Source organism: Sus scrofa, chromosome 1 (assembly GCF_054392235.1).
Source record: "Sus scrofa isolate SSC_HxYL_T2T_F1_AM1 chromosome 1, Sscrofa_HxYL_maternal_Yorkshire_Landrace_v2.0, whole genome shotgun sequence".
NCBI lineage: Eukaryota > Metazoa > Chordata > Mammalia > Artiodactyla > Suidae > Sus > Sus scrofa.
Genome location: NC_139383.1, coordinates 240,029,727 through 240,054,599, shown reverse-complemented (window position 1 = coordinate 240,054,599; position 24,873 = coordinate 240,029,727). Strand labels below are relative to the sequence as shown.

Below are 24,873 nucleotides of genomic sequence, written 5' to 3'. Positions count from 1 at the left end.
TCTAAGCTCACTCTGCCCACTTGTAGGTCATTTTAACCATTGGCATCCAGTTCTTTGCAGATAGGGACAGCCAGCCCGAGCTCTGAGGTTGGGAAGAGAGACTGGGGTATTCCTTCTGCAGCCGCATGCTTCCTCAGCTTCCTTCTTGGATGGTTCTGGAGTGTCTATAGCCTCTCCAGCTGCAGTTTCTATCTTACATCCTCACTTCTATGACTACAGGTTTTGTTTCGGGCATAGGGTGTTCAAGCCACCCCAGTGTTCTGATCCTTGAGTGCTTCACTAGTCCTTGACTTTGACCTCCTGAATCAGGTAGAAGAATCCCATGGACCTGGCACCTAACTCAAAGTTGGGCATAAAGCAAGTGCTCAATGTTGTCTTGAACAGACCTGATTCCACTCAAGGAAGTACGTTGGAAAGTACTTAAGGAAAATACTTTGCTTCCCTTTCAAGAACAACTAACACAGTAACACCATCTTTCTTTGTCTTCATCTTCTCAACCCCTTTCCTGGAAAATTCAGATAAGAAAAGTCATCCTGTTCATTGCCTTGATATGATGCCCTTTCATGAGCATATTTGCAAGTAACTGATATCAAGGAAGAGAAATGGGGAAAGGAATGGAGTGCTCAGGGATATGAGAAGAAAATTGTCCCTGGGGAATAAGATTTCCAGGAGGAAACACTGGTTCAAGACCTATGCACATATTTTTCTGTCTTCCAAAGCTAAAGTTTGGGCTGCTAAAGCCAAACTACCCAAATGGCCCAGGAGTTGTACCTCTGATCTTATTTTACCAACAAGTGTAGATTTTTTTAAATGGCCATTGATGGTATTTGGATTTTTCTCACTTCTGGGAATCATGATTTCTGCCATGTACTCTGGATGATGGTAGCTGTTTTTGAAACAAATGCTAAAAAGTTCCCTTGGTTCAAAGACATCCAAACATGCAATGGGACTTGATTGTTGATAGCTTGAGGAGTTAGAGGAGAAACAGGACCCATTTTTGAAATGCTGTCTGTATCTAATAGTATGCCTTGAAGCTGACTTAAAGCAAATTTAAGAAGTATGGGTGTCTTAAAGAGACACTTAGAAAATGTTATCCCAGTTAGCATTAAGAATTCTTTTTTTTTTTTCTGTCTTTTTGCCATGTCTTGGGCCATTCCCACGGCATATGGAGATTCCCCGGCTAGGGGTTGAATCGGAGCTGTAGCCACCAGCTTACGCCAGAGCCACAGCAATGCGGGAAGGAATTCTTACTAAGACTTTTGTGTCTTCTTCCCCCTTTCTTCCATCCCTTCTTTCTTTTTTTCTCTTTCCTTCTTCCTTCTTTCTTTCCTTCCTTCCTTTTCTTCTCTCTCTGAGGAAGATATTTGGAGAGCCAAGCTCATGATATTAAGTGCAGATACATTTGTTGAATCATTACTATGTGTTGACCACTGTGGGTGGAATAAAGAGACAAATACATCACAGTTCCTGCGCAGGATATTAGATCACTGAGAAAGAATTAGACAAATGACTGTGCCGCAAGGCTGAGGGAACCTCTATCCTAGAGATTCTTGGCACTGGAGCAGATTATACTGGTCTTGGGAGAGACCCTGCTTCCCATACATTTAGCAGAGCAATTGATGAGGCCAACAGACATTAAATGCTAGAATCACAGGAGTGTTGGCTGAAAATACAGTGGGCTCCCAACTCTCTTCATTAGAAATTCTCAGTGCATGGAGTTCCCATAGTGGTGCAGTGGTTAACGAATCCAACTAGGAACCATGAGGTTGCAGGTTCGATCCCTGCGCTTGCTCAGTGGGTTAATGATCTGGCGTTGCCGTGAGCTGTGGTGTAGGTTGCAGACATGGCTCGGATCCTGCATTGCTGTGGCTCTGGCATAGGCTGGCAGCTACAGCTCTGTTATACCCCTAGCCTGGGAACCTCCATATGCTGTGGGAGCGGCCCAAGAAATGGCAAAAAGGCAAAAAAAAAAAAAAAAAGAAAAGAAATTCTCAGTGTATTGGCAAAGATGTTCATCCCATTTGGATACTTGCTATTTCCTCATTCATTTAGTAATCAAACATTGATTGAATGCCTACTATTTTCTTAGCACTGTGATAGGTAATAGAAATACAAAAATGAGTATTTCAAGTCTAATGAAGAGATGTATTTGTAAATCAATGTCTTAAAATGTCACAGATGCACTTAGGGAAGTTTATAGAGAGCACAGGGGAACACAAAGAGGGTGAGGTTAATTTTACTGGAAAGAGATAAAAAAATGCTTTCACAGAACAGCTCACCCTTGAACTGACTCTAGAAATATGAGTAGATATTTTATCAGCAGATGATGATGATGGTTGAGGGATGGCTGTGCAGAAAGTTATGAAATTCTAGGTATCAAAGCTCCTAATGCCTTCACTGATAAGAAGGCCCCTCTAGCATCCAGGAAATGGATTCTTGCAGTGGTTATGGGGCACCATGGGGGCGAGGATGCTGCAGAGGTAGGTTGTGACCAGACCACAGAAGACGTTTGATTCTTTTTCCTGTAGGCTCAAGGGATGCCTCTAAGTGGTAAGCACTTGCTTTCTCCATCCTGTGTCTACTGAGCTCCCAACCCGAGGGGATACTGAGAAAGGTCACTCACCTTGTGACAGGACAGCCAGTGCAGTCATCCTGGGTTGGCCCCTGGCACTTGGCACATGAAGCTTCACAGATCTGGCAGCGGCCATGCTCATCAATGTACTCTCCTAAGGAACAAAATCTGGTTATTTATCTCATCTCTAAATAGCAGTGCTGCCTGGGCTATCTGTCTGAGAGCAGTCAGATGTCTCTGTGCTGCGTAAAAGCAATGGGGACAACTCAGAAATGAGACTTTGAATGACTTCGGCAGCCAGTCCTGAATCCTGACCTTGTAACAACTGCTCTTATCACAAGGGCCCCAGAAGTTGGAACCTCAAAAAATGATGAGGAAAGGACTTAATCTTGGATCCAGTCAACATGTGTTACAGATTTTACAAACAGGGAGAGACTGAGGGGAGGCATCCCACAGGACCCCTTTACTGAGCTCCTACTGACTTTCCTGTTAAATGCTGCAGGCTCCTGGCCCACAGACACCCCAGTTATAATCTTGGTTCAAGTCAAGCCACAGGCAGGACCCACCCAGCTCTTGTCCCACCCCTCCAGGGCAGGAACTGTGGTCACTAGTCAAGAATGGAAATTGAATCTCAGCTGACCAGATATGAGCTGCATCTTGACCTGAAAAGAGTAACCATAAGGAGGTAGCCAGAGAATCCTTTGTTTAATTAGGAAGTTTATCTTTCCCAAGGCAAGAGACACATGAAGCCTTTCTATCTGCCACAGAGCAAGTTCAGCCTCACAAACTTGTGGCCATTTAAGAAATTTCTCCCATGGCAAAGATGGTGGAGAGAGGCCAGTTTCATTGGAGGTGATAACCCAATGGTGGGTCTCTACGCATTAAATCCAACCTTCTATTCACACTACACTCATCCTCTCCTGCCATTGTCTTAAAAAAAAATCATCTTCTATTTCATCTAAAGAGCCACTCTGTATGAGTTGGAAACTGATCACACCTAGAAAATAGACTTTCAGATTTGAATAGAGTCACAATGTTCACTTGCCACCTTCTTCACTCCCAACTTTCGCAGCCCTGTAATCATGTTTGGACATTGTCCATCTGAGATCCAGCCAGAAGAGTGAGGGAGCAAGACTCGCTCATGGTTTAATCAAGTGGTCTTACTGAAACCCCAAGATTCCCTGTCTGATTTATTATAGTTGCCTTGAAAAAAGCCCTGGAAACTTGGACTTGACTGGTAATGAGTGGAGGAAAGTGCACCCCTCTGCCTTTTCCCATAGTTTGACTGAGCTAGCACATTTGGTTAAGGTAAACCTTACCTACATCCATCTTCTACTTGCAAGCACTAAACCACAAAAGTGAAAGTGAAGAGACAGCTAGCATTTGCCCTTACAAGCAGAAAAAGCCTTTCACATAGAGTTAGTCTATTAGTTTTTTTTTTAACTAATAGAGAAAAGGACATACTTGGAGCATTACAAGCATCTAGCAGTGGCACCCCCTGCACATCTTGGACTTTGTTCTTCTCTGTCTTCTAATTGTTGCCAAGTTACAGTGTGGACCAGAAATCTGATATATAACTTTTAGAATGGGACTGTGGTTCCCAGTTCAGGAGTGCCTCCCAGATCCTAGGCCCTAAAGAGTAAGGAACCAGAAAGGAATAAAAATGCAATTGTGCAGGTTGTTCACTGCACAAGGTGCCTGCCCAAATGGTCAGGTGAAGACGGAAATCTAGCCCATGTTCATCTCATCAAGCCAGACACTCTGGTGTTGGCAACCTCTGCCTCTGTAAGGTATTAAAGTAGACTAGTTGCATTCTTGGTATTCAGCAGTCTTGAGGCAGAAAAAACCTGGGACTTCTGTCTAGTAGGAATAGTGATTTCAAGATGGGACCTTCTCACACAATACAGGCATTATATTTCTGGAGCCTGCTTTTTATTTATTCAGGCTCTCCCATTCTGGCTCTTAATTATTGCCCTTGCTGAAATTCCTTCCACCTCTATTGTGGGAGGCACAACCAGTTGTGCAGTGTGTTTATCTGTTCAGGCATCCAAGAGATAAAGAGCAGAGGATCCAGGGCAGACCAGGTAGGAAGAAGAAGATCTTACCTACATTGTCGATGAAAATGATTTGTGTTTACAGAGTTGGATGACAGCTCTGTTACTTTCAAAAGATATGCGCTAAGTGAAACAGGAATGGGGGTGGGTCGCAGAGGCCCTTAAATCCAAAAAAGTGTGTTCTAGAGTAATGTAAGCTCATAGAGAGCACAGCTCATTCATTCAATGATTCATTCATTCATTTCTTCATTCCATGGATACTTTTTTTTAAGATTTAAATTTTTTTCTATTATAGTTTATTTACAACAATCTGTCAATTTCTGCTATACAGCAAAGTGACACAGTCACACATACATACATATATGTACATACATGCTTTATCTCACATTATCCTCCATCATGGTCCATCACAAGTAACTAGATATAGTTTACTGTGCTATACACAGGATCTCATTGTTTATCCACTCCAAATGAAATAGTTTGCATCTATTAACGCCAGACTCTCAGTCCATCCCACTCCCTCCCCCTCTCCCTTGGCAACCACAAGTCTATTCTCCAAGTCTATGACAAACTCATGGATACTTTTTGAATATTTTTGTGCCAGGTACCAGGTGAGATTCAGAGATGTACAAATTCAAAACACTATGTTTATGGGTTCTTAAAGATTTCTGAGTAGAATGAATTATAAATAAAGTTACAATCCAAATGCTGGTCATGTGTCTTGGGTAGTCTAGATTAAAGAGCAAAGGCATATGCTGCACCCTGCTAGACCTAGAGGTAAAGAGCCTTGCTTTGCCTTGGCATCCATGCCTTACTGGATGAAACAGAGGTTTGGTTCTCCCAGCTCCTAATAGCCATCCACCTTAATCTCCATTATGTGTTAGAGCCAATGCTAGGGTAGGATTTTAAACTAAATATACCTTGCTCTGCTAAATTGAATGCCACTTAGATGGTTCTGGGAGTTATCCCATATCTACACCCAAAGTCTCCTTTGTAATTACAGATGATGCATGGCTAGGTCAAGCCAGGGTTATTCAGATAGTCCTGTGAATATTTAAAATTCTCCTCTGTATCTGATTTGCCTTCTCTTTGGCTTCCATAAGCCAGTGGGTGGCACTGACAGCTTGGCCTTGTACTTCCTTGATCTCTTCAACTCTAAGAGCCTATGTGGGTACTCAAACAGAACCGGCTTAGATACAATATCACTTGGAATTGCCTCAACTCTGAGATTTCAAGTACACTCTTCAAATACAACCTTCTTATGCTCCAACCTTCTTAAGGTGCAGCCTTCTTATGCTTCAAATACAACCTTCTTATGCTCCATCATGAGTCTAGCTCAACCAGGTGGTGTCCTGGGCTGTTTGGTCATCCTTCATTCATCTCTCTGGTTCCCTCTTACATTCCTCATTTGAGCTAGACCAACCTTCCCAAGACCCCAGTCCCACCCGTTTTTTACCCCTTTCTCTCTGTCTTCTCCTTGACTGTTCACTTGCCTCCTATCTCTGAGGAAGTTACAATGGTCTCTTTTCCTGGCCATTGTCAACTCTCCATCTAACTTCTATTCTATTTCTCCACCAGTCTTTGTCTTCAATCTTTTCTTCACATGCCCCACCATCCTCCAATCTACAAAAGTTCTCCCCAACCTAAAACCTTCCCAAGCATTTTTCTTCTCTGTTAAAGTGACTCAAAACATTTGTTTTTCTCCTACAGTTTGGAAACAAAATGGAGAAAAATCTCAGAACCCCAAAGCTTATGTAATAGTCAGCATAGGACAGCTAAACGTGAATCGCTCTCCAGTCTGCACGCCTCTGAACTTGAGAGCAAGCTCTGGCTTTAGTACAGATGAGAATAGAGGGACCTGCCCTGGTTTTCATATTTATGTAGACGTCCAATTAGTTACATAAACAACTGCCCCCAGCCCTTGCAGGCACAAGTTTTCCAGTGCGCATTTGAAACCAAAGAAACTGGATTCCAAGGACGTAGTCAAGTTGCATTTTTTTTTTTTTTCTTGTGATTGTTGGAGCAGCAAATTCTTGTCATCTGTCTTTATTGCACAATGAAGCTGAATGTTTATGACAGGCGTGATACACAAGATTCTTAGGAAAAATATCTTTTAGCATAGACCTCAGGGGTCAATATTTTGTTCTCTACCTCATCCTACAAGCTCTTTCTTCTGGTGTTTCCATCCATTATTATCATGTCCAAATTAGCTTTCTCCTGTGATCAAAAACTTTTCATTCCCCCTTTTAGTTCCCTTCCCATCTCATCCTATACTGGTTCAAAGGACACCAAGAAAGTAGAGTCTTATGGGGAGAAATGTTGCCTCAGCAGTTAAAGACACAGCTTTAAGTTTATATTTGTAAATTTAAAAATTTACAAGTAAGTGGTTTAGTTTGCCTGTTCCACTTCTTAATGACATTGCAGAATGTGTTTGTGTCAACAAGTCTAAGTTATAAACTTTATGAAACCGTCCAGAATAGGTAAACATTAACTACATCCTAATAAACAAGGTTGAGACTCACATACAATATTTTTTTAGGCTTGTGAGGTCAAAAGAGCTTCATGTCTCTAACAGAAATGCTATATTTCTGTTAGAAATATTTCAAAAAAGAAAAAAGTATTTATTTTTTGATCAGAGCCAAATTTGCTGTAATATTTCAGCAAATAAACATATAAACTAAGTAAATGAATAAACACATAAGTAGATTATGATGTGGGTTCAAAACAACATTTTAGCAAGGGTGGTTAGTAAGAGAAGATAGGAGGGACCTTGGATGAGAAATCAGCGATTTGGTTTTGGATCTGGTTATTCCAGTGAGCAACCTGGGGTGCTAAACTATCTGTAGACCTCTGTGTGTATGTGCCTTATCACTCAGATGCCAGGAACGACAAAATGTGACTTTCCTGAATGTCTCCATAGTCGAAAGTGCTAAGCAAATACTACCATCTCTTTGCCAGGAGGCCAATAACTAGTTTCCAACTTAAGATACTGCTGTGTAAAGACAGTTTTCATGAAAAGAAATCCACATATTTATTACTTTCCACCAGCTACCATAAATGCTCAGTAACACTTTCAACAAGTTATATGCTAATGAAATAATTCAGTTTTTAAGGCCTCGTTAAGTGTGAAATTTTATAGCAAGGCTCAAAATATGAGGCCATCAACTGAGACAGCAATATCTTCACTTAAAAGTCTACACAGTTATGCAGCCTTAAGAAGTAAGGAAATTCTGATACACGCTATAACATGGATAAACCTTGAAGACATAGGTTAAGTGAAATAAACCAGTCACAAAAGGACAAATATTATTTGATTCCATTTATACGAGGTACCTAGAATAGACAAATTCAGAGGGACAGAAAGTAAACTGGAGGTTGCCAGGAGCTGGGGTAAGAGGTAAATGGGAAGTTCTAATCTTAACAGGTACAGAGTTTTAGTTGGGGAAGATGAAAAAGTTCTGGAGATGGACAATGGTGAAGGTCATACTACAATATGATTGTAATTAATGCTGTAGAAATGTACACTAATAATGGTTAAAATGGTAAATTTTCTGTTGTGCACATTTTCACACACACACATCTACACAATGATTTTTTTTCCTTAGCAGGGTAATACTTAATTTTAACTAAAAAACGCAGGATTATCTGCCTTTGGGGTGGGTTCAAAGAGCACCAACCTTCTTGGAGAGCCAGTTTGTTAAATTGAGGCTTGGAAGATATCCTGGGATAATGGAGATAAACGAATAAGTGGATAAAGCGTGTGAGAGTGGAGATATGTGGCAAATGGGACACTGTATTTTTCCTTTTCCTGAGGATTTACAAAGGCCAAGTGAACATCAAGCAGCTTGCAGGAGAATTCTGTTGCATAGTCTGGAGGTGTCTGGGGGCTACTTCTTCTCTACCTCATCCTCTCAGCAGTTTCTCCTTTTCTTCCCCCAAGGGCTTTTCTGATTGATGAGACTTCCTGGTCCCATTGCTTTTTCATTCTCAGGCACTAGTGTTATTCTACATGGTTGTGCAGATGCTCTGAAATACTACTCTGGCACCCCCCTGGGTTGGCACTCCTGCAAAAATGATGGATCGTAAAAAGTAGATTCGACACACTTGCAAATGCTTCATTTCCCTCAGCCTGCATGTTGTCTAAAGAGCAAGGAATTGAGTTGGGTCTTTTAGTTTCACTGTTGTTTGGGCCCTAGCCACAGTCAGGTGGCTAAAAAAAGAGAAGTCAACACACCCGAATAGAGCGGCAATGTAGCAGTCACACAAACTCCTACTCACTGACATCTAACATGTTACAAATAACAGCCCCTTTTATAAGTTAGAAACTGAGGCTCAGAGAGATGAAAAATTTCATATAAATTCATTCCACTAGGTAAGTGATAGTGTTGGGTTGTGACCCAGGTGTGTTGAGTCTGAGACCATGCTCATTCTGCAGTATTTCTCTGGTACCAGTACATTTCCCCCTTTGGAATTCCAAGTAGCTTTGCTGTTTATAAAAATAAAGAACTGAGTACATGCCTCCTCTAAACAACTTGGTGAGGTAAGGGTATCAAAAAGGAATTCACTCTGTAAACAAATGCACTTTGAGCAGGCATATTGCGCTCAGCAGATTTACTCAAAGATCGAAAATACCTTCCAAATTTATTTTCTCTGCTAAAAAATGGCCACCATTTATTAAAAGGCAATTCTGCTTATCAAATTGTGATTTTTACAAGCAGCATATCCTGTCCACTAGGCTAGAACCTTTTAAGAGGAATCCCGCCAATTTTTTGTTTGCTGTTTGGTCTTTTTAGAGCCATACCCAAGGCATACAGAAGTTCCCAGACTAGGGGCCAAATCAGAGCCATAGCTGTTGGCCTATGCCACAGCCACAACAATGCAGGATCTCGGCCATGTCTATAAGTTACACCACAGCTCACAGAAACGTTGGATCCTTAACCCACTGAGCAGGGCCAGGGATTGAACCTGTGTCCTCACAGATACTAGTCGGGTTCATTACCATTGAGTCACAATGAGGACTCCGAAAATTTTTTGAATGAATAAAATAATTGGTCAGTGCTCTGCTTGGGGATTCTCTATACTTCTTAACTGCTGCCAAAAACCAAAATAACCTGCCTCCTCATAAATAGCTTACAACCAGAATTATAGTAGCTACTCTCTGGTCTCTCAATTTATATGAAAATCTAGTATAGATGGATTGGTTCCAATTAAGAGGATTTTGCATTGCCTCTATGTTCATGATAAGTCACTCTAAGTCCTAGCTTAAGGATGCTAAAGTTAAAGACACTCCACAAATTGGCTCTAAGATCAGACATAAGACAAAAAGCGTGGATGTGATTTTTATCTGCAGTTAAACAAAACAACTTTACAAAACCTTTTCTTGAATCTGTGGATAGGGAAACCACAGACACTTTCCCATAAGCAAGGTACAATGAGTGGAAATACTTTTCTCACCCATAGGAGACGTGCAAAGTGTCCTGACAGTCTAAATAGTAGGCTCTCTACTCTTCCTCCTCTTCCTGAGCCTAGACTTGCTACAGATTCTCTTGGGCACTCGATCCCTCTCCTTCTCAGAGGTAAGATTTTTATCTCCCATCGTCTCTACCATCTGTGTTGCAGAGGGACCACTCATGGAAATTGTGCAGACTGTGATGCATTCATGGTGAGGGGATGTGAGGGGTTCATTCCCCAGTGCCAGAACTACGTGACCTTAATGTGAGAGAATAACTTCTTTACGTTTCAGAAAACATGGCTGATTACCTGAGGCAGGTTTCACTTGGGAGAAAGTGAGTGAACCTGAAAGGGTGGGTTGTAGACAAGAACTTTCTGTAAACCAGTGGGAAAGCATGGGTGCTCTCAATCCTCAAGGTCTCTGTCATTTCCTTTCACTTGGGAGGTGATAAAGATGGCAGGTGGAACTATCAGGAGTGTGGCCCACAGAGCCTTCCTGACACTTTTGAACTGAACAAGGGTCCTAGCCTATGAATCAATTAAAACTCAAAGTCCTTCCCAAGAAGCTTAATACTATTAAAATGTTTCCGTGACGGTAGTATTCCTGAACTCCGGCACAAGGCTGAGACTTATCATCTACTTTCATTGCTGTGGGGACCCAAAGAGCCTCTCTAAATATCTACTTTTAAAACTGGCTTCTTTTTCACGTAAATTGGTGCAGCCACTGTTAAAAACAGTATGGAGGTTTCTCAAAAAATTAAAAATAGAATTGCATTTGACCCAGCAATTTCACTCCTGGGTACGTATGCCAAAAACTCCCTAAAACGCTAATTCAAAAAGATCTGCACCCCAATGTTTAGAATTGCCAAGATTTACAGTTGCCAAGATATGGAAGTAACCTAAGTGTCCATCAGCAGATGAAAGGATAAAGAAGATGTGGTACATAAATACCATGGAATACTTCTCAGCCATAAAAAATGAAATTTTGCCATTTGCAGTAACAAGAGTGGACCTGGAGGGCATTATGCTAAGTAACATAAGTCAGGGAAAGACAAATACTGTATAGTACCGCTTATGCATGGAATAAAAAATAAATTACTGAACATAGCAAAAAATAAGCAGACTAACAGATTATAGAGAACGAACTAGTGGTTACCAGTGGGGGTGGGGAGAGGGTCAGTATAGGGGTGGGAGAGTGGGAGCTACAAACTACTGAGTATAAAATAGGCTCAGGATTATTGTACAACACAAGGAAATATAGCCAATATCTTGTAATAACTGTAAATGGAAAGTAATCTTCAAAAATTATAATAAAAATTTAAGGAGTTCCCTAGTGGCCTAGTGGTTAAGGACTTGGTATTGTCACTGCTGTGATCTGGGGTACTGCTGTGGCTCAGGTTTGATCCCTGGCCCAGGAACTTCCACATGTCCTGGGAACTGCCAAACACATTTTTTTTAACTTTATAATAATCTCATTATTTTAAAATTTGACCTATAAAATATTGTTTCTTAAATACCTCAAATGAGATTTTTTTAATATAAAAAGAAAATGAACAAACAGAAAAAAAACAAAAAACAAAAAAACCCTTGTTAAACCCTTCAAGGCACCACCCTGTTCCTTCCCCCACTCCAGTGTCTATGAGAGGGAATATCCTCAAATTACCCTCCCTCTTTTGCTCTGCATCAACATATCCAAAGTGCTGTTTTTGCCTTTCCTCTCCCTCCCTTAGTCTGTCCCCAAGCCCTGCCTGCTGGTGCTGAAATGTTACAGCCTAATTGCTAATTAAGAGAAAGAGGAGCTCCTGGAAAGAGAAAGAAGTTGGCTTCCAAGGCCTAGGGCTCCATCTGCACCCGAGCTGGTAGATGACAATTTAGTCTTTCATTGGGTCATCATTAACGCTCCCCATCCAGGGGCAGTGGATGCTGCCTTCTCAAAGATCTTTAGGTTTGTCTAGTGACAGGTCTAAATGGAGGGTGGCATCCAGCATACCTCAGTCCCTTAGTGACTGGGGAAGCACTTGATGAGTCAGACTGCTATGTTTTATTGAGAGTGACCAAATTATGCTTGTAAAAAAAACCTCGAGTGTGGAAATAAAGCAAGGAACCAAGAGGCACTGCTTTGGGTAAAGCCACAATTTGGGGGTCATCCTCACATGGGGCTGATTTTGGCTTCCTTCTCCAGCTGCCTGACATTAATCAAATCACATACTTCCCTGACATTCCTCTTCTGTGAAGGTAATATTTTCTTTTTCCCAGAATGTGGTGGGGGTCAATTGACCTAAAAGCACCTAGTGTAGTGGATGGCAGTATTTTGGTTGTCGTTATCAGGTACTTTGAATGTGTAACCTCATTAAGCCTCAAATTAATAAGGCAGGGTAAGGGTTTTCAGTTTCATTTGACCGAATAAGGAATTTAAGCATCGAAATGTTAACTCTCTGACCATAACTCAAGACTTGGTCGGACTGGATCCCAAACTGTGCCTTTTCTACCATCCCTAAGGGGACTTGAAGAATGTATTGGCTGCATTTGTCAGTGGCAGTGAGGCAACTTGAATTAATGATCCTGTAGACAGAAAGCAATGACCTCTCAAAGCAATTCAGGTGCCAGGGGCAACCCAGGCAAGGTAATCTACATATGCAATTAGCAGCCCCTTGAAGACGGCCTCCCTCTCCCGGAACAAAGGCAGCTTTTCCTGAGCTTGGCTGTAGAAGATTCCGGAGCCATGCTTGGGCCCTTCTCGGGCTGCTGAGGTGAAAGTTTGGGAAGGACCACAAGACTTCTTCTAACAAGGGTTTCACCAGGGCAGGTTCAGAGCGTGGAATTCTGGGCCCCTTTGTGAAGTAGGTGCTACACTGAGACTTCCTGTTTCTTTATTAGGTAAGTGGTCTGGAGTGGACTCCACTTCCTTACTTGGCTGGTATCAAGACAAATTGCAGAGTTTTCTCTCTGTCTGAGTGAGGGTGGCACACACAAGCAGGTGACAATGGAATTGCAGGCAGTGTTGTACGTTGTGAGTGTGTGTGCTTTCTGTGTATGGCAGGAGAGGGGGGGTAGTTAGTGTTGTGAGGTAAGAGGCCTCAGTATTCCCGGGTGTCAGAGAAAGATATTTGTTTATATGCCTACCAGCCTCCTTCCTCATGGCTTATATCTCATTAGAGTTTAGACACTATCCACAGCATGGGATCCTGGATTGGAACCTCATCCAGCCCCACCATAGAACACTTGCCCCTCCCCCACCTCAAGGTTCTGTTTGTTCCCACTGAGTCCTGGGATGCATTGTCAGGACTTGTCCTCTTCACCACTCAGAGATGAGAAAGGCAGGACCCAGGTGAAGTATGTGTATCTGGAGCCAGATGTCCTAGATGTGAATCCCAGGGTACTCTTGGGCTAGCTGTGTAAACCTGCCCATGTGATGTAACATCACTGGGCCTCAACCCATCTGTAAAATGGAAATAGCCACAGCTACGTCATAAAATTGCCGGAAGGATTAAACCTCTGAACGCATAAAATGTACTTTGAAAGATCCTAATACTATCATACAGCAAGTGCTTTGTAAATGTTAGCTGTTGGTACTCCAGGGATCACAAGCAGGTCCTTGGTATCAGCAGCACAAAAGAGTAAAAGGACCTTTAGAGAACTCAAACTTCAACTTATTTCTTATTGCCTAAGTGGCTTCAAAAAATTTTCTGTAATCTTTAGCTTTATCAAATATGTTAATTGCCTCAAACTTTGTAATTCCCTGTTCTCTTTCTATGTATGGTCCTTTCTTATATTGAAGTGGACTTAGAAATGCATGGTAGGGAGTTCCTGTTGTGGCTCAGCAGGTTAAGGTCCCGGTGTTGTCTCTGTGAGGCTGAGGGTTCACCCCCTGGCCTCACTCAGTGGGTTAAGGTTCTGGTGTGGCCCTGAGCTGTGGTATAGGTCGCAGATGTGGCTGGGATCAGGTGTTGCTGTGGCTGTGGTGTAGGCCAGAAGCTGTAGCTCTGATTCGACCCCTAGCCTGGGAACTTCCATGTGCCACAGGTTCAGCCGTTAAAAAAAAAAAAAAAAAATCAAGGTAAATAAAAATATCTAGAAAAGATTTCCTTTGTCCCTGTTCAGGGACCACTTAGAAGGATGGACTCCACTTTTTATTAACCTTTTTATTTGAACAACACAACAGGCATGGTCCTGTTTGGCACCAAAGTGTAGTTAGTTCTACTCAGGAAAATGGCATCCCTCTGCCCTTTCACTCTCCACCTTAAATCAACAATTCTGAACTGTCACAAAGAAATTGTGTGTACTCCAAGTCCATATTTGACAGAAATGCTGATCAGCTGTTCTCAATTGCCCAATAGTTTCTCTCTTGTTGCCTTATGGAGAAATCTTAGGAATAACTGTGACTTTAGCTGAGCTTCATTCAGCTCTTAACACAGTGGTCAGAAATTGGTCGTGAGTTAATTTGTACAACCTCTGTATTAACCCACGGAATGTTCCTTAGACATTAATAATATCATGAGAGAATTCTTGCCCCATCAGAACATTCCAGATGGCGTGACTCAGGGTGCTCTCATCTTCCCTTGTACCCAAGTGCCTTGATAGCTCCTTGAGGTACCTCCACCCCAACCCCCAGCCCCCACACCCTAGAGAGCCTGGTTCTGACAGTGAACTTGAAGCTTCTGCATCCTCCACCACATAGGCCTGAGAACTTGCCTATCCAAACCAGTTGTTCAGAGAGGTCTTGTAGAGGACAGGAGAGGTCCTTTCAAAACCCCTTTGCATTCACTGGAAATAGATCTAGCTCTAGGAGGTCTATAGGAGCCTTGAGAGCAATTCTGTTTCTCTGGAAGAATCACCCACTTGGTCGGAACATAGCCAATCAGTGTTTGAGGTGAGTTTGAAGTCCTCTTCCTGGGCCTGACCTCTATGCTTCATAGCTAAGCACCCCCCAAGCAGACCCTCAGTACCTCCCCACAGGCCACTGCATCTTCCTGTACTAGTGAGCTCACTGTCCCGGCAGCAGAGCAGCTCTTGAGCATTGTTTCTAGGGAACAGGCCCCATTTTAGGGGGTCCTGGACTTTCAGAGACCAGCCCCTGGCTTAGGTCTGCAGCCACCAGGCAGGGAGGTGGGGTTGGCTCGGCATCCAGGACTCTGGAAGCCTGGTGCTCCCTGGAAGCTCGCTGTGATCCCCACAGGCAGGGCTGGTGAGTCAGACCCTCCTCCCCTTCCCAAACTCCCTCTGGTGGCTGTCTGACCTGCCTTGACTCCTTTTTCCTTTCGAGGCTCTTCTTGATATTCATCTTAACCAGATTTTACACGGAGTGATGTGCCTGAGGCCCCAGGCCCTCCCCAGAGAGGGGAAGGCCAATTGCTCTGTCTGCTGTTCACAGTTTGCCAAAAGGGTAGGGATCGGCTGTGGAAAAGCTGCCTGTGGGCTTGGGGAACTTGAATGGTATTTTGCTTATGCAATCGTCTACTGTAATTCAGGTTGTCATTTCCTAAAGATACATAACGTGGGAGGCCAACATTTTCTGTGGTATAGAAACAAGCACTTAATACAGCAGCAGACATGATGGGTGTGCGCGACAGCTAATGGGGGCAGAGGCAGGAGAAAGATAGTGTGTGTAGTTTGGGGATTAGAAGTCCAGGCCCTGGGACTGAGATAAGGGGACCTTTTCTGGGCTAGCTGGGTGCTTTCTCAATGCTTTTACACTTAGTTCTCAGAGCCTGCTTATGGAGGTAAACACTGCTCTCATTTTAAAGATGAGGAAACGAAAGCTCAAGAAACATAAGTAATCTGTGCAACATCACTGAATAAGTGATAATCTAAATAGCTAACACTTAGTCACTGATGACCATATGCTAGGAATCTTCCTGACTCCTTTTCACATTTTCACTCAATCCTTGTAATAATAACCCCGTAGGGGAAGGAAGGCTCTGTGGACAGCTGCCTTGATCATCCTCATTTTTCTTCTGAGAAAGTTGAGGCAATGAGATATTAAGTGACCTATTACAGTTACCCAGCTGGTGGCTGAGCTGGGACTTAAAAGGCAGAGGTCAGATTCCAAACTCTGCAGCGTTCCTTTTCCCAGAAGATAGTGGAGATCGGATTTAGAGCCGGCCTGGCAGACTGCAAATGTCACATGCCCCTTCAACTACAATGGAAATTCAAATAATTGTGTGTGTGTGGGGGGGGTGGATATATATGGGGATAAGTTCAAAATCTGTAATCCTAGACATCTCAGTCATGTGACCTGTGCTATGGCTTGCCTAACATTCTCTGGGGGCTGTTTGGGAAGAAGGCTTAATATCTACCCTCAGCTCACACAAAATACCAAGAACTTTAGCCAATGCAGAATCAAGGGTTCAAAATCTAATGGTTGTTCAAGACAGCTGGTTCTCATGGCACTCATCCCTGAGGACAGGGCCATCTCTTTTTGGTTTTGGGTCCTCTTGGCTTTGCTGCATGAGAACATTTTTCCTAGACTTGTTTTGTGGGTTTTTTTTTTTTTTTTTTTTTGGAGAAATTTATTACAGTTTTGTTTATTGTATGGAAATAAGATTGGCTTGTGCCTGAAAAAAAATGTATGTGGCTAGATGAACAACAAGGAAAGTAGAGCCTGTTTTAGGAGAGGGAAACACAGAAAGCAAAGGATTGGGGGCTTGACTAAGCATGGTATCTCTGTGACTCAGGCAACTGAGTTTGGATAGAGGCTGTAACCATGAAACATCAGACAGAGATGTGTCAGATGGGTGTGGTTGGCCAAAGCGAGCCATGGAAGATTTAGGAGGGATGTCACTGATGAGCATGACTTTGGTGGAAGATCAGCCTCGTCAAGGGAGACTGGATGAATTGAGGGGGAGTATGGGCTGGGAAATCAGCTAAGAGATGGCTTCAGAAAGCCAGGAGTGAGGGAGCGGGGCTATGGGAACCCACATCATGATGATTGGATGGTTCGAGAAAACAGAGTCCTAGGTTTTCAGGGAAAGATGGGTCTCAGAGCTCATCTGCTCTTGCTGCTCCCCTTACCCCAGGGATCAGGCTTGACTGTCTCAGTGGTTTCTATTGCAGTGACTGCCCAGTGTTTGAATGAAAACTAAAAGGGACAGAGAACTCATTACCACCGTTTTTGAAAAACTCTTTCAGAAATGTCTTTTTAGTTAGTAGGCCAATATGGCCTCTTGGTAAATTTCATACATGGGTCTTTTCAAAAGAAGGAATGGCTTTCTGTGGGAAAAGAAAGCATGTTATTTATGAGAATAGTGAAAAGAGTCTGAAGATCTGAGTCCCAGCCTCAGGCACAGGTGGCTTTGAGAAAGTCAGATAAATGCTGAGTTTTAGTTAGATTTGTGACAGTGGGGATAAAACATGTCCTGTCTGCTTTCTCTGGTCTATTTGTAGGATCAAATGATAGGCCTTGTGACTATGTTTTGGAAACTTTAAAAAGGCCTATAAAGGAGGGGTAGGTAAGATGATTGCACAGGAGGGAGTAGTGTATAGTTTTGTGACCGAGACAGCTGGGTCCAAATTCCAACTGTACCACTTTCTAGCTGTGTGCTTTGGGGCTACATCTCTAACCCTCATTTCCATAGCTGCAAACTGGAAAAAAAAGAGTCCTACTTAGGAAAGTTGTTCTAACAGCTACATTTGATAAAGTACTTTACAAGCACTCAGCACAAAGTCTATTTGGTATGTCATAAGTAGTGAATAAATTTGATTACTGTAATTATTGCTAAAAAATTACACCTGAAGACAGGAGATGAATAGAGAACAAGGAGTCAAATCCATGGACTTGAACTTGAAGGATTAAAGAAATGATGGTAGCAAAGATAGGGCCTGAGAATGTGAGGGAAGCTGGTTGGGATGATTTGGCAGATGTTTTGAAAATATACAACTCCTGGCATAGCTCTGTGTATTTATACAGATGCCCCAGGCAGGATTTTGACAGTGGCTGTTTTTTGGGTCTGTTCAACATCGGGCGGCTGTGTTCTCTCTCTGACACACATATAACAAGAGTTGATGGAGTAAAATATAGTGCAGGCGTTCACAACCCATTCTGCTGAGAGCCATGCCATAAACAATCAGGAGCTCAATGCATTGTTACCAGATAGAGTGTCATGTTTAGATGCCAAGATGGTGAAAGAAATGTCATCACCTACACATTCCTGTGGAGGGGCCATCCTGTTCTTGGCTAGGATGGCTGTCTGGCAGAAAAGTCAAACATCTGTAGACACTCAAATGTAAAACCCAGGCAGAAGTAGGGTCAGTTGTTATAAAGGGATGCTATCACAGTGATTTCAGCTGCTCACTTGGATTTTGTGCCCATTCTAAGAGATTGTTTTCTATCAGTAATGAGTCTTAGGTAAATGATGAACTGGCATTAGCAGGTTAAAGTCGTGCTAGCAGAGGCAGTGCTCACAGAAGTTGCAGTGAGGGGTGTCCTTGGACCAACCAGGCTAAGTGCAAGCATGAGTTTGATATTTCTTGTGTTCAGGAGAGAAAGCACCTTGAAAAGTCTGAATCTCTCTAGAAAGTTTCTTCAGTTGACTCTTAGGCAAGCTGACCTCCACCTGGGAGATACCCTTCTTACAGATAAAGAAACTAAGAATGAGAGTTTACACAGCTTGACCCAAACCACACAATTGTTCTGTTCCCTCTCCATATTCCACTAAGCTCAGGGCAAAAAACAATCATTGGGGAAAGTTGTGGAGAGAAATAAAGGCAAAGCAATATCCAGTGGTGATAGAAGCCATGCTCTCTCTAGGTTGGCTGAGGACTTGGTACCAGAAGTTTGTTGGTAATAGTGTTCAGCTAATTCATCTCACAGGGTAAAGTTCTAGTTATTTCTCCCAGAATTTCTTCTGCTTCCTTGTTTTCAAGTATTTTCTATAAAATGGAGATTCCTAAATAGCTCTTTTCAGTCTAGATTTGTCTCCTGAGTTCAATAATGCTATATCCATTTTCCACTAGACTTTATACCTGGACTCTCTTTTTTTTTTTTTTTTTTTTTTTGTCTTTTTGTCCTTTTTTTAGGGCCGCACCCATGGCATATGGAAGTTCCCAGGCTATGGGTCAAATCGGAGCTGTAGCCCCCGGCCTACCCCAGAGCTATAGCAACGCGGGATCTGAGCCACATCTTCGACCTACACCACAGCTCATGGCAAGGCCGGATCCTTAACCCACTGAGCGAGAACAGGGATCGAACCTACAACCTCATGGTTTTTAGTCGGATTTGTTAACCACTGAGCCACTCCTATACCTGGACTCTTAACAGTTATCTCCAACCCACCATGTCCAACAAGACTTATCCTCTCACTCCAGGACTGAGGTCCTCCTCTACTCACTATGTGGGTGGGTGCCAGCACTCTACACCCAGGAGAGCCAGCATGGGGAATTTTTCTCATCCCCGCCTCTCCCAACAATTGATCCCTCACAATCCTCCATTCCACCTCCAGCACACCACTTCCAGCCCAACCTCTCCTAACCCATGTAGTAGACTTAACTTCCTAATTAGTCTCTTGTCTCATTATCTTCTCTACCCACCTAACTCCTGTTATGTCCACTCTACCCACCTAACTCCTGCTCTTTCTCAAATTAAAATTTTATATTACCTTCTGGAGTTCCCGTCGTGGCGCAGTGGTTAACGAATCCAACTAGGAACCATGAGGTTGCGGGTTCAATCCCTGCCCTTGCTTAGTGGGTTAACGACCTGGTGTTGCCATGAGCTGTGGTGTAGGTTGCAGACGTGGCTCGGATCCCGTGTTGCTGTGGTTCTAGCGTAGGCCGATTCAACAGCTAGTCTGGGAACCTCCATATGCCATGGGAGCGGCCCAAGAAATAGCAAAAAGACAAAAAAAAAAAAAAAATTTATACTACCTTCCTACTTAAAATCTCCCAGTGCTGCTCCCTCCATAAGGAATAAAGCTCCAAAGAAGGATATACATGAGCCTTCAAATTTTGCTCCTTGCCTTCATTTCCAGCTTTACCCCCTGATGCTTTCCACATGAACCACTGCAGACTTTTTTGGTTCATGTACTGTGCCCACATCAATGTGCAGAAACCAGCATCTGGGAGTGGTATCTGCTTGTATTAGTAGGAGGCTTTCTCTAGTGTTTCAGAAGGCTGTTCTGTCAGTCACACATGGTGAGCAAGGAGAACCAGGGAACTAACTTGGGAGTTTTCGTCAACCAACTCAGGGGATTTGGTGTATAGAGACCATGGCGCCACTGTCCTTCTGGTGAGATAACTCTGAGGCCTGTGATCTATACCATTTTCTAGAGTTTCCCTACTGGACTAAGCTTCAGCCACTTTCCTGGACTGCTACCTGCCAAGTGATAAAGTAGTCAGAACATTATGGTAAGGAAAGAAATTGACTCGTTTAGAGTTAGGAATACAAAGAAGAATAAATTAGGAGTTTGGGGCTAACACATACATATACTACTATACGTAAAATAGATAACCAACAAGGAACTACACTCAATTTGGTTTTTGTTTGTTTGCTTGCTTGCTTTTCAGGACTGCACCTGCAGCATATGGAAATTCCCAGGCTAGGGGCTGAATCCGAGCTACAGTTGTTGGCCTATACCACAGCCACATCAATGTGGGAGCCGAGCCACGTTTGTGACCTACACCACAGCTCACAGCAACGCCGAGTCCTTAACCCACTGAGTGAGGCCAGAGATCAAACCCACATCCTCGTGGATATTAGTTGGATTTGTTTCCACTGCGTCACAGCAGCAACTCCATTATTTGTTAATAACCTATATGGGAAAAGAATCTGAAAAAGATTATACATACACACACTAAATTACTGTGCTGTATACCCTAAACTAACACAATAGTGTAAATAAACTGTACTTAAAGGAAAAAAATAACATTTTCTACAAAAAAAAAAAAAAAACCCCAAAACCGCCAGCAAATAGCTGTTTTTGCTCTTTGAGAGGGGAAAAAGAAAACAGAACAGGGATAGGTACCTTTTTAATATTTACAACATCTAGCAACAATATGTGTTATATAGGAACACAATGCTAGATGAATGAAGAAAATAGTGAATAAAGAAATTTAAAGCTTTTAAAAAAAGGAATGCAGAAAACGTCATCTGGTAGCTGTCAGCGCCGTGGGCATACATTCATTCATTCACTCAACATAATTATTGAGAATTTACTACATGCCAGGCACTCTTCTAGGAATTTGGGATACAGTGGTGGGCAAAATATAAGTCTCTTCCCTGATGAAGCACAGGAAATAGAGAGTAAACCATAAATACAATACACTAGTACATTTTGCATGGTTAGAAGCTAATAAATGCTATGGGAAGAACAAGGCAGAGAGAGCAAGCAAATCCGAGAGTGCTGGTGAGGGGTGGTGGTAGGAATGTGGGGGTCTCAAATTGAATATAATCAGATCCAGAAACAACAGCTCTGGAACCCAAGAAGTAAGGATGTGCATGAGGCTGGAGTTCTGAAAGTTAGTTGACAATGTTAATTACCAACATACAGTATAGTAATTTTGCTTCCAGTAGGCTAGACATTTGCATTTCAGAGTCCACCAGCCTCTTCCATCTAGGCTTGTCATGTCCTTACTTTAAAATGACTGCTTTTCTAGACATGTGGTCTCCAGGCAGATTGCCTGCTGTGAGTCCAATTTTTAATGCAAAATGCCTTTCCAGTGCGGAAATGCTCTGCCAGTTTATTGCAGTTCATGAAGAGACTGATACTGGTTGACAAAAGCATACTAGGGAGGGGAGCTATGTTTTAGGAAGTAAAAGTAGAGGGGGTGAAGCAGCCTGGGGACCACGTGTCCAGGAAGGCAGGCATTCTCAGCTAAATTTGTATCACAGTTGCCATCAACCCACTCTGCAGAAAAACCACCCAGGTTGGAAGAAAAAATATATTGCATGAGTGATCAGAATTACTGTGCTCTATCAAATGCACTAATAGTTGATAGAGCAAAGCTGCCTTTAGGACATTCTCATAAAAAGAACTATAAAGAATAGGGGGTTAAATAGGATTCAGGGAATATAAGAATATTTTTAAGAGCAAGGGCTTTAAAATTGAGATTGACAGAGGTTCTAGGGGAGATAATGGTTCACTGTATTGGGAGGCTCTAAAAATAAAATTCTCAAAGTATAAATCACCAAGAGTCTCAATGAAGAAGAAAAGGCAAGAGGCACTTAAAGAAACCAGTACCACTTGGTGGAGAACATTGCCAGGTGTGTATTTAAATGTGGGTCAGGAGGCCAGAGCTTGTGGATTTCCCACTTGGAGCCTCCATCACTGCAGGGGATGGGGTATTGAGGAAAGGCTGCTTCAACTTTTCAGTGGCTCCCTCGAGTGCATGATGCAATCCAGGTCCCTTACAGGGTATGTGGGGCCATTCATGACTGGACCCTGGTCTGCACTGTTAGCTCATCTCTCTCACACTGCACCCAACTCTTTGAACTCAAAGCTCCCAAGAGGAAAAGCTCCTGGTCCTTTCCACCGCCCCCCCTTCTCCACCTCTACCTTCCACTCTCTTTTCTGTGCAGAGGACTGACAACCCACTCTGTTACATCCCTGTAGAGTATTTAGAGAACATTTACTCTCTACTTTCTCCTCAGAGCTCACGTTGACACATCAGGTCACTTTCTCTCTAGGATTGATCTGTTTCTATTACAATATAAAACCCACAAAGGCAGGGGTCCTCATTTAGTTACCTCCCCTGTGTCTAGCACAGTGCTTGGCACATGGTGTTTAGTAAAGTGTCAGGCAATAGCTTTGGTATCTCTCTGTGAGGAAACGAGTAGAGTTAGTGAATTAATGTTAGATAAATGCTTCCTGCTTCTCTTTGGCATTTAACAATCCCTGAAACCTTTCTATAGTGATTTAAAGTCTAGCTCACAGCAACATTCTTATGAGGCTATATTAATACTTCTATTGTGCTGATGAAAAAATGGTAGCCCAGAGGGTTAGATGACTTACGTGTGGTCAACTGAATGATGGCTTCCAGAGGCATCCAGGTCCTCATCCTTGAAACCTCTGGATGTTACAGTAGGTGGGAAAAGGGATTTGCAGATGTCATTAAATTAGACATCTTAATATAGGGAGATTATTATTTTGGATTATGAGTGGGCCCAAGTGTTCTTATAAGAAATAGGTAGAGGGAGAGTTCCTAAAAGAAGGATATAATGACCTCACTGCAGAGAGAGAGAAGAGAGAGATTTAAAGATATTCCTGTTGACTCTGGAGAAAGGGGCCACAAGGCAAGGAATGTAAGATAATACAGTGCTAGACACTGGAAAACACGGTAGAGTCTCCCCTAAACTCTGGGAGAGGAGTCCTAGGCACACCTTGACTCCTACCTGATGGGACCTTTGCCTACGCCTAACCTCAGAATGTTAAGAGAATAAATACACATTGATGTCTATTGTGGTCATTTGTCATAGCATCTGTAGATAACTGATAAGCCAAGATTCCAAGGGCAAGTCAGTAGTAGAGGAATCAGATGATGTGCTAACTGGGGGCTCCCTGTTAAGAGCCATATGGTTTGGTATGAGTCATTTAACTTTTTAGTTTCAGGGTAGCAAGCCATATGATACTGTCCTTGCAGAAGTGTCAGGCAATAGCTTTGGTATCTCTCTGTGAGGTGAGCTGAGGAGACTCTTGGAGGCAGGACACGTCTAGAGAAAGGTAGCCTGAAACTGAATTCACTGTGCCCACCACCCAGATGTCCCATGGCAACCATGCCAGGGAGAGTCAAAAAGAGTACCTTGTAGTCCTGAGAGTAGGGGAGCAGGGAAAGGAGTTCTTCTTGACAAGGGAGGGGGTGTTTTGAATGCACCCATGAGCATCACCATACATTATCTTTTTTTTTTTTTGTCTTTTTGCCATTTCTTGGGCTGCTTCTGCAGCATATGGAGGTTCCCAGGCTAGGGGTTGAATCAGAGCTGTAGCCACCAGCCTTCACCAGAGCCACAGCAACTCAGGATTTGAGCCGCATCTAAAACCTACACCACAGCTCACGGCAACGCCTGATCCTTAACCCATTGAGCAAGGCCAGGGATCGAGCCCGAAACCTCATTGTTCCTAGTCGGATTCGTTAACCATTGAGCCACGATGGGAACTCCTGCATCATCTTGTTTAATCCTCAGCAATGGTGCTGTTATTACTTCTTTTTTATAGATGAGGATAGTGAGGATTAGAAAGATTAAATATTTTATCCAAGATTACGCAGTAAGTGGCCAAGCCGGTATTTGAACCCAGATCACTGTGGTCTAATTACTATGTCTGTGACTAACATCCGTGCCACTGGTTCTCAAAGAGAGGGACCAGCAGCATCAGCATCACCTGGCACTTGTTAGAAATGTAAACATCTCAGCTTCCACCTTGAACCTACCCAGTGAGAAACTCTTGAGTAGGAGGGATAAGAATCTGTTTGAACAAGCACTCCCAATGATTGTGATATCTGCTCATTTTTGAGAACTACCACTCTATGCTGTTCTTCACCATCTTGGCTCAGGCTCCTTGGTACTCCTGAGTTAGTGTTTAGAATAGGCAGTAGGAAGTGGCCAGTGGACACGGTACAAGGATCTTCTAGATTTGCCATAGTGATTGGTGGTTATGCTATAAGGTCTTTCAATGGTGAGTACAGGAGAGAAAAAAAAGAATTCAGCACAAAGTTAGAAATTCTCCTTAATGCCTGGAGAGTGTTTGCAATGGTACGGATAAATATCATCTATATTTTATTTTAGAGTTGCCTAATACTTAGCTTGAGACAACAAAAGGAGACTGATGTTGTTTCTGTGGATATCACCATCAACAGTTTTAAAGCACCTGT

At 42.8% G+C, this 24,873-nt stretch overlaps 1 protein-coding gene across 3 annotated transcripts in view; it reads right to left on the bottom strand.

Annotated features, from left to right (window-relative positions):
• Positions 1–24,873, bottom strand: part of PCSK5 (proprotein convertase subtilisin/kexin type 5) — a 454,731-nt gene that overhangs the window by 102,289 nt on the left and 327,569 nt on the right. For all 3 annotated transcript variants that reach the window (XM_021064998.2, XM_021065005.2, XM_084988113.1), the window contains exon 21: positions 2,624–2,726. In XM_021064998.2, the coding sequence (XP_020920657.2) occupies positions 2,624–2,726 (103 nt within the window). The remainder of the gene's footprint in view (positions 1–2,623; positions 2,727–24,873) is intronic.